A 14,200-nucleotide genomic window follows, 5' to 3' on the forward strand; every position below is an offset into this window, starting at 1 on the left:
ATAGTAGACGGTGTAAATGGGTGACAGCAGATGAAATACTAAAATGTAAATAGATAACCGATTCACGAACGTGATTATGCAGAATGATAAAGGATAAGGGAAACGATGTAGAAGCTACAAATGGTACAAAACATCAACAATATCCATGGGATTGTAAAAAGAAACGGCTGATTCCGGCGACTCCGAGCAGTCGCCGAGCCATGTGATGGGATCGGAGTGACGGCGTAAACTCGTTGAACGATTTCCGGCTTCTTCGAGAACATCCTTTGTGTGAGCATCGAACACTCTCGACTAGTAAAATGATTTAAGAAATAAAATCTATTTTCAAAGTTGCAACAGTTTGGGGTTTCTTTCGGTAACCTGCGTGGAGTTCGGATGTGGGCGTAATTTTTCGACGTGGCACAGTTTTTTCTTATTTTCTCTCTTTAATATAATTCGGTGAAAATAGCATTTTTCTCGTTTGATCCCCTGAAACAATGTTTTCTCGCTTTCTCTTTCTCCCGGTTTCGCATTTTTGGTGAATTTCTAAAACCCTTCCTCACCCCTTAACTATATTAGTATCTTCGCAGCGAAGGAAATGCAGCTTTCGTGGCTAGCGCACATACACCGTTTACAAAGAATTATACGACTGGTTACAAATTATTAGCTGTAGGTGATCAGATGTTGGGAGGCGCAAGAAGCAGATGCCGTAAGTGTAAAGAACTGTTATTTTGGCTATTGCCCATGGTTGAATGATGAGAGTTTAAGATTAAGGGGGAACCTTTTCGTAACATTTGAACGAACATGATAGCGCGCGCTTAAGGACACTCTCATTGATACAGCCAGCAGAGTCGTTTTACTTGTTCTATTTGATTCCTTTGCTTCCGAGTAAAGCGAAAAGTTTAGATATTTCCAAAATCAGTTATAGCCTCTCCGCAAATACTGCCGCTCTCCTACCGCCTTCTGTTACATACAATCTCCTATCGTTATGGTGATGCGTTTGACGTAGATAAGAGGCCGCCTAGACACGTGTTTATGGTACACTGACCAAGGATGCATGGTATCCTCGAGATGAAAATTACGAGAAACGGAGGAACACGACAGCAGCCTCCTTTGAAAAAGTGAAAAAGTCTAAATCGCTACGGTCGGTAGGGACATGCGTCTGGATATTCAAACCAACGGGAGTGATTGGATTTTACCAACAAAAAAATACATCGTAACCAATCTTTATTTCAACTTTTATTGTACAATCGTCCACTAGAGGAAGTTCTTCACGCTGTGTGCAGTAATGATGACGGAATAGCTTTGTCCCCACCCGCTGACACAGCGGCATTCCGTTCCGTTTTCGAGTATTACACAATTACACCACGACTCACTGGAAACCATAACGGCTCTTCGTCTCGGCAGAGGAACATATAGATGTGACACATTGAACAAGCATATTTAACACCCATTCTTACGAACGGACCGTTAGAGGAAAAACAAACATTAAAGCCATTGGCCCTCTCCGATCGGATTCGTGCGTTATGTATGGGTGGTTAAGGTCAATAACAAAACCGTAAAAAAATCACTCTTCATAAAGCCGCCTCATCGATCATGCGCCTAAAACAAGCAACGTTGGCCAAGCAGTTTGTTGGTTTGGGGACTATCTGCCATCTGGCACCATGGGAGCAGCAATTCTCAGGAGAAAAGCGTAAGCCGGTTCACGGAATGTATCTGCGTGTGCTTTTGTATGGGCCGCGGTTTGGTGCGAGTCCCCTTTGTCTCTACAGCCGGAATCACATTTTTGATGATTGCTACCGTGGTTCCTCTGTTTTGATTTGTTTAGTTAGTCCTCCTAGTTTGCTAAGGAAGTAATATACTCACACACACGCGCATAGTTTACGCTCATCGTTGTGGTATTTTTCTCCTGCAGAGGACTAAGTGTATGCTTCAGACGATTTGCTGCAACACAAACTAGGGGCGCACGAACGTGTGCCATGTTGTGCGCCGTGTAAATCAATGGAAATTCGCTTCTTCTCTCATTTCACTGCAAATTTTCTACGCTAATAAATACCTTATACGCTACACCATCTTTAGGTTTGCAATTGCCATATGTCTATAGCAACCGCTTTCCCCTGTTTACTTTGATCATTCCAACGGACGATTCTCGCTTATTTCAAAACTCAACCCTAACCTGGCCTCTCATGCCGCTTTTATCCCTATCTGGCTAACTAATTTCAGCTTTACCGTTTTTTTTTTCGCCTACCGGTTCACACCGACGTGTGGTCCTTATGCACTAATCACCCCCTCTTTAACGTCCAAACACTTTATCCTACAGGAAGAGAAGGAAGAAAAAAAGGGCTAGTAGAGGGGGAAACGGATACAGTGGGGTAGTTCTTTGACAATTAAATCAATCAAATGGTTGTGCCACGCATTCCTCGTTTGGTTTTAATCTGGTGGCTGGTCTTATAAATTTATCCTCCTTTCTTCTGCCCATCAGTTACAAACAGTTAGCATGACGAAGAAGAAGAAGAAGTACCGCAAACCGTAGTTTTCGGTGCTATCTAGTTCCATTTTTTTTGTTTTGATCGAAAAGAGTTATCAGCAGTGCGCTCATCGTTTAGTAACAGTCATTAGTAGCAGCCACACCTAGGGCACACAAACACACAGGAGACGAGCGGTAACAAGTAATATAAGATGTAAATCCCGCATTTTGCGCGATTGGTTTTAATCGTTTAAACGACATGGTTAAAGGGCACTGCATAGCTTAGCCTAGCAGGGCCTGAGCGCGCTAGTAGGCAGACAAGCAGGCACAGTGTGCTATAGTAGCTTCCTCCCTATCGTGGTGATGAGTGTTGTTTGTGATTGTTTCTGCTTCCTCTTCTCAGATGACAGCAACGCATTTTACTTCTTGGGTGAAGCACTGACCCGCGCCGTGGTTCCGTTCTTGCTAGTGGCTGTCGTTGCGAGCGCCGGTTGCTTCTTGGGCGTTCCACCGTTCGTCAGGGCGGTGGTGCGAGAGTTTTCCGAGCTGTCGCTGATTTCGTCACTGGAGCTGGACCGCACGTCTCCCTCCATCTGCAATGGGGACACCACAGTGAGATAAACCGAAAGTAACAGGAAGATGCAGCAAATCCCAAAGACGAAACATTACCTGGCCGGATTTGATTGCCTTAACTGCGATTTGCACAATCAGATACGTCCAGCAGATGTGCAACACCAACAGTAGTATGAGCAGCGTGTTGAAAATGTAATAGGCCGGGAACATGGGCAGAATCTGTGGTGCCTCAACTGAAGAGCTGTAGATGACGCGCGGATAAAGTATCAATCGCGTCACGATCCAGACGACGGTAAAGATGGCGAAGATCGTGTCGCACACCTTCTGATACTGGGCGTATTTGGTCAGCTTCGCAGACTGTAAGCAAACGAAAAGAATTCCAAAGATTAGAATCATATTAAACAGGGAATGGAATGGAAGGCTTTACCTCGAGGAAGATATCGGCACAATCGTGCACCAGTAGGACAATCGAGCCAACGCGATGCAGATTGCAGACCCAGCTGAGCGCCATCAGCAGAATTGTGATCATGTGGTGGGCAAACATTTGCCAAAAGTCCTTACGCTTCACATCGTAAAACTGGGACGCCGTCAGCGACCAGTAGAAGGCCATCGAGATCATGTAGTACCACCAGATGTCGTTCGTTACCGACTGGTGCGGGTAACCGTACCAGCACTGCTTGATGTCCCACAGCCACGGTTTATCCCACATCACGATGCAACCGAAGATAAAGCTGTACGTGTAGTAGATGCACCGCCAGGATGTTTCACAGAATTTGACCAGCGTCGTCGGTTTGTCCTGGGCACGGCGCCGTCGCCACCAGTACTCGATCTGTCGTTCCGTCATGTCCAGCTGTTTGGTCAGCCGTACCGTCTGCGGAGTAAGAAGGGAAAGAGCGAAACGGTTTGTCTTACTGAAACAACTGCATAAAACCGAAAGGAAACGCCATGCTATTGACCTCCCTCCTGTAGCAAAATTGAATTATGCCGCGCCAACCACACCTCGCTAGCCAGCACGTGGTGTGTATATCGTGGGCAGCGGACGGAAGCCGGAAATGGATACCCATTTTACGTGCCACTTTACCAGTCATTGGGAGAAAGACAGGAATGATTGGGGCTTGTTGTTGCAGCAGGTATACTGCCAAAAGTATGCGTTCGTTCATTGAATAACAATCCAACGGCCCGAGACCGGGCCTTCATCACGGTACTCAGTGTGCGCGTATGATCGATTTCGTATTCTTGCTGCATCTCATCGAGTGAACATAAAAACATTACTTGGTTGGTTGGGCTTTTCTTCGTGTTTTGCTGTCTCGATCACCAACACCACAAAAACACCCATAGACAGTTCAGCGAACTTCGCAGTGATCGAGCACTTGGAGACGACTTTCTTTTTTAATTTCCTTAATTTCTGCTTCCCGCTGTTGAAATCGGGACACCTGTAAGACCCATCTGGCTGGGAAATGTTCCCTTGTTCGGCGTTTTCGCCAGCCTCATAACTACAGCGTGCCCATAACAAGCATTCCTTTTCTTGTAAAAATCAGCGGAGGCGTGATAGTACCACATTTGAAAGTTAATCGGAAATATCAAAAGACATGATATTTAAGAAAGACTGAGTAGGCGTAGTTCAGAGAATATGAACCGAAGTTGAGAGAGCTAGTTAGCTATTCGAAATGAGTTTATAAGATGGACGCGATAATATGTTCTATAGAAGAAGGTAAATCTATACTTTGGTCCATTAGTTTTCAAAAGACCCTAATTTACACAAGGAACATGCTACAGTGTATCAAAGTGAGAGTGACAACACGCGCTCTAACGTATCGCGCACTCTTCATGGAACATCGAATCCAATAGAGCGATTTTGCGACACTGTTGCTGTTGCAGGAACGACGGGCTATAATAAACACGACCAAATTCGTAAATAAAAACCTCGTATGCCACTACTGACCCAGTTTTACGAGATCATACCAACTATCGACAAACACGCTACACACTACACGCTGTGCCGACATAAAACAAAATCTTTCATTATGCACGACGTCGGCGACGGCAACGACCTTTTTTGCTCCGTCCCTCCTCTGTGTGGTGGCGCTATAGCCCCCACAATCGCGAGCATATGCATGACGACGGTGACCGTTTCTCGCAAATATAAAATAAAAACCCAAATAAACATTCCGCCACCGATTCAATCCAAGTCGCAACCCCGCACACGGTCGTAATATCTTGAGCCTTGGATCAAGTTATAGATGGTCCGGAGAAAACGATGTGCTTGGAGAGGAGCAGTCGTGCGCAGCATTGGTACCAGAGTAGCACTGCACAACGTGCTGTGTTTTCGGTTTGCCAGGAATGCTGGCTTCTTGTTTGCGTTAGTGGCCGTTCATACAGCATTGGGCAGACGATCTTGGTGTGTTTTTCCCCTCGAGACGACCACGGAACCGTGGCCGAAGGATGGAGAAGTTTACGTTATAAATGATCAGCAGAAAGAGATTCTTTAGCGCCGGAAGAAGGCACGGCCACTACACGCGCTTGCATGTTTTCCGTCCATTGATCGACGAGATGCCGATGGACGGGATTGGTTATGGATATTTTGCTGGACGATTATGAAATATTGTTCTCTTCCGAATCGTATATTTGACCTTTTCCAATATGAACGGACGAAATCAATGAACGAACGGACGTTGCACAAGCGTCAGGCGGCGCGTGTGATAGAAAATGTGGAAAACTATTGTGAAAGTCAATATCAAGAATGGCAGCTTGCTGGAGCGTTGAGGGTATTATGATTCAATCTGGCTAAGAATAAGCCTGCGTGCGATCGTTTCCACTTAAAATTTGACAGCCAAGAAAGAACAGAATTACGAAATGAAATGAAGATTATGATGTATCGAGTCGATCAATCTGCTTTACGATCACACATCGAATATCAATGAAACCATGATTTGCAGATGGTACGTTGTAAATCTCTCTTTTAAAATGTAAAGGAATGTACACAGTATAGCTACATATAGAGAATGTCTCAAAAAATAATGATTCCAAAATTGCCACTAAAATTCTTTTCTGGTTGACTTATGGTGCAGTTCTCATTCCCGCGCCGTCATCGTCATAAAGCTTCCACATTCCATCACACTCAATAACGTACTGTTGCTATCTTATGCAACATGACGTAATCGAATGCGTTTTTATACTCTGCGTGTTCTCTCCAACGGCACGAGCTGAACGGCTCCGTTAACGAGTAAGGTCCGCGTGGGTCAGCCGAGTGTATTGTGGATTGATATCGCAAATGTAGAAGGCGGAGGAAGGAGGGTGAGGTTCCACTAGCCCCACCAACAGTTAGCATCCATTTCATTATCGACTCCGACCGACCGGGGCCAGCGCAGTTCAGTTGTTTCAGGACGTATGGTCGGTCACCAAACCACAATAAACACACTGTGGGCACACACACACACACACGCGCACGGTCATGTTTATCAGTTAAACCTGCCACGACCGTGACGACAGGGGCATCATGATTTGCTGATTGGTATGATCTTCCAACAGTGTAAAACGATGGCGAGACCGTGAACGCGGCTGGGTGAAGTCGAGAGTTCCTTCCTCCAACTCTAACACTCATAGACACTTGTCCGAACGGCGTCGCACAGCCGAAGTGTCACTAAGATTAGTGATTCCATCGACGTAAATTCGCCTCACCTCGCTAAAGCGGCTCTTCCGCCACACGACGAGACGTTCCCTCCTATCATTGACGTAGACACGGTGGTCGCGTTGTGCGACCGCGAATCGACTCTCGCGTGTGCTGGATACCAAGGCTGACGATTTGTGCTCCGCGTGTTACCGGGTGTGGTGGTAGAGGCTTAAGCTCCAGACACGCCAACCGATAGGTTAAGCTTTCCAAATGCTTTTGCGAAAAGACAACAACGCACCAAAAGGCGAGCGTTATGGAACACAATGGTGCATAGATGGCCGAACGGACCAGATTCAAGTCAAGTCAGTCTTGGACGTACAGGTATTAAACGGGATTGGACCAAGATTGTGGAATTCATAATAGTCCCAAATCTCAAATTAGTACCCCAATAAGGACCGCGCCAGTTCGGAAAGACATTCTGCCAAGACCAGAGAGTCAGTTGTAGCAGCTGATTGATGCTGCTGCGAAGAGCTTCTTGACCAGTTCTGTTGCTTCCCGAGTGTAGCAAACATGGTGATGAATAATGTATAAGCATTAGAGGAGAGCTGTATGTATTGTGGTAAAATGATGGCCACCGTAATTTAGTGCGCGATGCACTTTTAGGGGTCGCTTCATGAAACGCGGCTGGTCAGTGTTGGATGGACGGTCTCACAGGATACACCCCACGCCTTTTCGCTCATTGAATTAAGCAACAAACGAACGTGCCGAGTTAGATGCTGCTCGTTCGTACTTAGTATACCAAACGGAATTTGCATTCTATGCAAAGTATTTGCATCCGATATGGAACACGCTGCACCGGCAGGAAGTAGTGCATCGGTTCGAGCAGAATTCAAATGTCAAGAGACCAAATTCAGTTACTCGGCTCGTCCACAGGTACAAGCGAATGGGACCATAGTTTCCTCCAAATATTGATTTTGTCAAAAGTTTCCTGCCTTTTGGAGGACACTTGGAGGATACGGACCAAGTTTTCGGCTATATGCATTGCGTCGTATTGTAACTTAATATGGTTTCGCTTGTTTGGTACACTGCGATTGCTGTAGGGCTTCACACCCCGGGGGGGCCGAGCATTTTTGAGCAGGACCTTTGGCGCCAGCTTGGCTGCACCGCGAGGCATAAGGAGTCTATCGCTTTGCATGTAATACACTGGGGCATGTACCGCGGTAGGGAGGGGGGGGGGTCTGGTGTGGCGTGATTAACCTTTTTTTTAATGTCTGCTGCAACCCCAAGCCAGGGTTCAGTTATTCGCAGGAACATACAGAACAAAAGGGAACAAAGCGTACATGGTCTGTTCAAAAAGCATCAAGAATCTTGAATGTCCTAGGGGTATTGTGGATCGATCGATAGTATACTTTCCACCGAAATGTTCATTTTCCGATTTTTTGTTTTATGAAAATGGATCGAAAATGTTTCAATTCAAAGGAGTCAAAACAATGAAGGAAGTACTCTGACATTTGGTTAAGTTATCTTGATTCGAAAGTATGTTTATCAACACTTTATGCAAATTATTTCCCAAAAACATAGCATGAGTGATGTGGTACTATACGTCTGTCTTAGGCATGGGATTTAAGATATCAATTAAATGAAGACGCAACACTTCCAATAGCTAAAAAGCGCATTAAATCAGGTGCTGAACATGGTCGTGAAAGATTCTATTGTTGGAGAGACCAAAATATCAAATGGAGACAACTTTGAACGACAAAAGAAGAAAGTACTCAAAAATTAATTATTAGTTTCAACAAACTCCAATCAGTCAGATTAATTTAAAAGCAAACAATCAGCGATGACTGTCAATCCCAATGATGGACGGTACACACTTAAAGCTCTACACTTTCCGTGCGCTATCAGCAACTGGCACTATATTCCACCACCGTGCCGTCTCCTCTCTCCATCGCTCCCCGTCTATGCATCCGGACATCCGGACCAATTTTCCGGACCTATTATACCTCAATCTCCTGCATCTGTCGCTCGACAGGCGGATAGTGTTGCGCCACGTTATCGCTTCCGGTCCAAAAACCGTCTACCGATAGGTGTGCACGTGGATTGATTCCGTTCCACCGGCGACCGTGAGGTGGTGCAGCGAGTGGAGAGGTGCCTCTGGCCTTCTCCTCGTTCTCCGCATCGACAAATCGCAACTTCTATACGGAACGAGTAAACTTCCTTTTGCTGTTCGACGGGTTAAACATCGATTCTTTAGCATAAAAGTAAGGCACGTGTTGCGAGGACTTATTCATTAGATGCGCGGTTAGTGTGAACCTGAAAACTTTTCCGGGGGTCAACAAGGTGGTGTTCTTGGCATTGTCGTTGCCTTACCGTTTTGTGATTCAACCGGCTGTTGACATTATACGCCGCTTCGAGGGTTTTGTTTGGTTTCGGTGACTTTGGTCCGCTGCTCTTAATGCCGATCGCTTTGCCGATTGGTGCAATCCAAAACCTGAAATGGAAAGAGAGTTTGAGATGACCGAGTTTAGAGAGCCGCGCTTTTTTACATTTATTTTTTTCTACAAAAAGTTATAGGTCTTCCAGCTATGGTTCAGCAAAAAAAAAAAAAAAAAATAGCCCCATCATATCGAGAGATATGCGTCCCAAGGTCCCGTCGCACACATTGGTGAAATTGAGCGACCAATCATCGCCGTTACGTTACGACATATCGACCTGACCCCAATTTACTCAATAACCGCTCGCGAAGTATGCTATCCAGGGGCTAGGGGACGGCGAATTCGGCTCGCGGTGCTCCGCATAGGCACTGATAATAGCTGTTATCGGTGTCGTTCCAACCAGAGCAAACGCAACTTTTTGGGGCAGGGCAATCGAAAGAGATTAGTGTGACTGTTCTCTAACGATCCATATCCCGTGAGGGAATCGGTGGTCCAATGTACGTTGGACCGCTCGCTGGTGCTGGCACACGAGGTGTTCTACGATCACTACAGCTGGCTGAGCTTGCTTATCGGTCCGTTATAGGTACAGCTGAATCATGCCACCTTGCGCGAGCTCAACGCCATGCGCCGCGCGAAAGCGATCCACGGATCTGGCAACAGAACAGAATTAAACCTCAGAACACGCAACTGGCGGTTGTTGGTGATCGCCACCATATTTGCATCTCCAGACAATCTAACCAAGCAATTTGAAACCTTCAATCCGAAAGTAAAAGGTGGGAAAACGAACACGATGGTGGAGTGGTCGCTATTGGATCATAAACACGAATTGCTTATCGTGATTTGCGATTACATTTGAACGCATACCCTCATTTCGAGCACAATATGTCGCCCATGAGTCGCCAGTTTCCCCTTACCGGTACCACCGGGGCGGAATTTCAGACGAAAAAAGGGTAGGGTAGAGCGGTCGGTCGTAATGGGTTGTGTCCATATGCAACATAAAGAGCTGCTTTGCTAATGTAACGAATGATCTGGCGGAAATAAATTTTATGCGACGCTTCCACCATCAACTGCGGACTCATGGTCAATGAATAATTGCCGATTCATGCTACTAAATATGCTAGACGAAGGCGGGAACTCTTCTTCAATTCTTCAAATGGAAAGAGGACAATCTTTGCATGACGATCGTAGCTTTAATTTGGCAGCTCTAATACCAGATGAAAGATAGAAAGAGAGAGTGGCTCCATCTGATAATGTTAATCATTAAAGCTAGCTTTTAAATAAATCAAAAAGACAGCTTCAACAACGCTTACCGCGTTCGTTTGGCAAATGCAATCTTAAAAAAATGTCCCTCTCCGTTTGTTGCAAATAAACGCCCTAGAAAAGGAATACAATGAATAGTCCACCAAAAACAGATAAGAGCGCGCGAACAAGTTATTCCCAAGTTTGTAACGCTACACTCACTTCATTTTGCACCACCAAAGCTCAACCGGCTTATCAGCGCGGCGAGCAGCACATGAAATCGTGAATGATGACGTGACTGGTACGGTTCTTTGCTGTGACTCAGAAAAAGTCCCACTTGCGCCGTAGCAGCCGGTTTTACTATACCTTCAGGCCCTAGTAGCGTCAGGCGGGACACAAAGTTGAACGGAAACACTTCCGGGAAGAAGATTATTTCCGATTGCTAAACTTGTGCAGCTTGTTTTGACCCCCGGCCGGAAACGGGAAGGTCGGGATCCGCCTGTAATCCGCCTGATAACTGATCGATAAGCCTCTGGTACGCGCGGATTGGTATTCGGGGCGTAATCTGTTGCTGCAATACATTCGCGTCTTGCCATAATGCCGGAAACACGTTGGATTCGAAGGACAGAGCTTGGTTGAAATTCCGATTTATTCCTGGGTGCAATAAATCCGGTCAATAACTGGGCAAATCGAGCCATCAACTACGCCCGGTGCTTGTACCATTAGCGGACAGGTAGAACCATCGATAATGAACCAAGTAAAACTAAAGGGAAGGACCATTATTGTACTCTATCTTCTGGCGCCATCGGAGACTATTGGGCGACAATGTTTTTACCGTGGCTAACCCTTGTCTTTGCATCGGGAAACATGAAGCCTTCGTGTGTGCAGAGCGCGTCATTCAATAACGAGGGTGCGACGTCATTACACACACCCCGAGACCTTGGGCGTACCATGCCATGCCGGGGGCTGAATCAGCAGCAACAATCGACCAACTTGCCGGCATCAGCAGCAGCAGCAGCAGCAGTACCGGTTGTATCTGGCGCATGGGAATCGGCGGTGGCGTGCCTCAAACACGCGACCAATATTATGGTTCACGAGAACGCTCGCTTGAACGTGACTCACCGGCGACAGTCATCGAAATTCGCGACGTCCCATCGAATGGTTCAAGTTGGTTTGTTCCACGAACTTCATGCCAGTCATCGGCTGGTCCATCCATCGAACGATCCATCGATCGTTCGCTTATCACCACCGGCGGCGTAGTATTCTGGTGTTGCGTAAGCGATCCCGTTTTCCATTACCACCCACTCCCATCCACATCGTTTCCCGCATGATTTCGCCTAAGCGGTACTGCGGTTGGCCGCGATTAGATTAGCGCCTACTATCGCGTTCCCGGGGGTGACGCGGACCTTTCACGCGTTGCAATCGACTGCTGCGTTGACAAAAGGGGTATATTGTAGTCGATCATTTACTCGACCTCCTAACTTTGTCTACCCGTTATGGGCATTGATCATTGACACTCAGCACATTGTCGTCTGGATGGATAATTTAATTTTTATACGTTCAATCGCACCACCAACCGATGATGATGATGGTTAGTAATGAGAGGTTTTCTCAAAAATGGCGGAGTCATGAACCATGACTTGTGTACGATAGATGGAGTGGGGTATTGATCTCCCATTCATTGTGCAGCCCGCATAACTGTTTGGCCTACTGTGTAACCATCCAGCGTAGGCCGCCACCGGTAGGGTTGATGCGCACCAGCATACATCTCAGCAACCACAAGGCATCGAAGGTTATTATGCGTTTGATGAAATCAAATCGATGGTGGTCTTTGAGAATGATTAGCCACCGTCTAGAAGCTTGAAAATCGAAATACGATCGTATAAAGTATGGCGAATACAACAGAAATCTACATATCGAAGAGACCAGTAGAAATGTTGTATTTTTCCGAATCCACATTGGATGTAGTAACGTGAGTGAAAAACCAAAGTCAATCTCAATCCACGGGTTACGTTGATTTGTATGCCGCGTTAGAATCCCATCGATCCCATTCATTTTGAAAGTGGTTGTTTGCTGCCTATTATGTGGTTAACGCTAGCCAACCGCACATTTGTCCTTCGCGACACCGTCAATACATACACGCACCCATTGTCATTCCTGGCGCTGCGTACGAAACGTTGCGTGTGAATTCCCCCCCTCCCCCCCCTCTCGATCCCCTACCGTCGGCCACCGTAGCATGGAAATAATCAATAACTCAATGGTCGCGGTGGTTTGGGGAGGTCATTCCGTTCCGAGCAAACGCTAACGAAGCACAGAAGTCAGGGCGGGTCAAATTTCATTTCCGAAAGCAGCGGTATCATCGCAACGCCGCCTTTGGCCAGATTATGCATTTTAACGAATGGCCACCTCATAAGCTACCACCATAGGAGGCTGGTGTTCGTCGTCGTTCTTCCTGCGGCCCTGCGTTCGGAGTTTGCGAATGTTTTGATTTCTCCCGTGGCAATAAGGGCGTAACCGTTTCTCCGCCTTCGCCGTTCGGACTTGATCATGCTGCGCGTAGCGTGGCGCCGCAAAAACGGGACATCACCGATTGAGGTTATGGTACCACGCACGGTCGAGCGAGCGAGCGGGCAGGCGGGCGGACGGACTGTCCGTTTACTTGCTTCTCTTTAATTCCTGTTCCTTCTTCGTTCTGCAGCGATCGTGATCGCGAACCGACTGGCCGGCCGGCGCCCGAACTTACCGTTCAACGACGGAGCGGAGCATCAAAATGACGGCCGCTAGCGGGATCGGATAGATGAGATGCCGGTAGTCGGCGTGGTTCACATCCGGTCGCACCCCGGGCCGTATGTCTTCCCAGGTGATGTTCGGTGGCAGCCAAATCCTCGTCGACCAGAACATATCCGTGGCGGCCCGCACAAACTCCATGATGATGCGATCGAAAAGGCACCACCGGCACACACTATCTCTCTCTCTCTCTCTCTCTCCGCTGGTGACACACTGACGCACTCACAAACTCTGGCACTTTCTTAAAACTTTCTTTGGATCGAGCACACGAGGAATGCTATGCCGGCTTTCACCGTAAAAGACACCTAGAATGGAATGAAGACGACGTTATCAATGAGGAGGGCGGTATCCACCCTGATTCACTCGGGGATTGGGGATCGGGAAGGCACAGAAACCATACGCTGCACACACACACACACACACACGCACGCACGCACGGTTTGGTATGCAGATCGCGAAAATCCCCGTCAACGAAGAACCACTTTTTCCAGATTTAGAGGAATCACGAGGCGGACGGTGAACAGGCACACACAAACGCACACGCACAGATTGAGGAGCGCCTAAGTGGAACGCTAATTTATGAAACGCGAAGCACGCCGAAGGACGGTGACCGATAACAGATGGAGCGCTAAGAAATGGGTGAGGCGGCCGGTGCCGCACCGTCATCCGTTTCAGGGTTAGAGGAGCTTGTCTCACGTGATGCGGGTGGCCACGCCGGAGCCGGATGGAGCACAACCAACCGTAATACCACGAAGATGATGATGATGATGGAGCGTACGCCCGTCCTGTGCGGTATTTTGTCGGGCCGCGAGTATTCCGTCGAATCGATAAAGTGGAAATGGACAGCGGCACACCCAACAACCGGACGCGAGAGTCGGTCAACCGGATTGCAACCGGCGGACACTTTCGGGGGTTTTTATCATTACCGTGAGCACCAGCAGCGTAAGCTTACCCGCGGCAGCAGCGGCAAGTCCCAAAATGTTGAGAAAATTCCACTTTTTTACAGAAAAACGGATTTCTAACCTCAACCAAAACAACTCAATTTTCAGCTGTCTAGACTAGCATGAAGGTCGCGCTGAAGCAGGGTTGAATATGAAGCGCGCTTGAGAT

The 14,200-nt window shown here is 47.2% G+C and overlaps 2 protein-coding genes across 13 annotated transcripts in view; one reads left to right on the forward strand and one right to left on the reverse strand.

The window, feature by feature from the left end:
* LOC125948788 (autophagy-related protein 9A) overlaps window positions 1-352 on the forward strand; it is a 6,445-nt gene extending 6,093 nt beyond the window's left edge. For all 8 annotated transcript variants that reach the window (XM_049675184.1, XM_049675188.1, XM_049675191.1 and 5 more), the window contains exon 13: window positions 1-352. This exon is cut by the window's left edge and continues 767 nt beyond it. The gene's annotated coding sequence lies outside the window, so the exon portion shown is untranslated.
* An 851-nt stretch (window positions 353-1,203) lies between these two features.
* LOC125948792 (ceramide synthase 6) lies at window positions 1,204-14,142 on the reverse strand. Of its 5 annotated transcripts, none has more exons than XM_049675197.1 (6): window positions 14,043-14,142; window positions 13,047-13,395; window positions 9,000-9,120; window positions 3,447-3,890; window positions 3,116-3,376; window positions 1,204-3,039 (listed from the first exon to the last, which is right to left on the reverse strand). In XM_049675197.1, exons 2-6 carry the CDS (start codon window positions 13,229-13,231, stop codon window positions 2,866-2,868), a joined length of 1,185 nt encoding a protein of 394 aa, XP_049531154.1. In that variant the 5' UTR covers window positions 13,232-13,395; window positions 14,043-14,142; the 3' UTR covers window positions 1,204-2,865. The 5 variants fall into 5 exon arrangements, with proteins under 5 accessions (XP_049531154.1, XP_049531155.1, XP_049531157.1 ...); XM_049675198.1 differs by having other exon boundaries at window positions 14,017-14,138; XM_049675200.1 differs by lacking the exon at window positions 14,043-14,142 and adding an exon at window positions 13,839-13,990.
* Window positions 14,143-14,200: the final 58 nt, after the last annotated feature.

Source organism: Anopheles darlingi, chromosome 2 (assembly GCF_943734745.1).
Source record: "Anopheles darlingi chromosome 2, idAnoDarlMG_H_01, whole genome shotgun sequence".
NCBI classification, from domain to species: Eukaryota; Metazoa; Arthropoda; class Insecta; order Diptera; family Culicidae; genus Anopheles; species Anopheles darlingi.

Coding starts and splice junctions, on each gene's coding strand:
- LOC125948792 (XM_049675197.1), bottom strand. CDS start 13,231: ATGGAGTTTGTGCGGGCCGCCACGGATATGTTCTGGTCGACGAGGATT. Junction 9,121..13,046: donor CTCCGCTCCGTCGTTGAACG/GTAAGTTCGGGC, acceptor TTTCCATTTCAG/GTTTTGGATTGCACCAATCG. Junction 3,040..3,115: donor AGGCAATCAAATCCGGCCAG/GTAATGTTTCGT, acceptor TCCCCATTGCAG/ATGGAGGGAGACGTGCGGTC.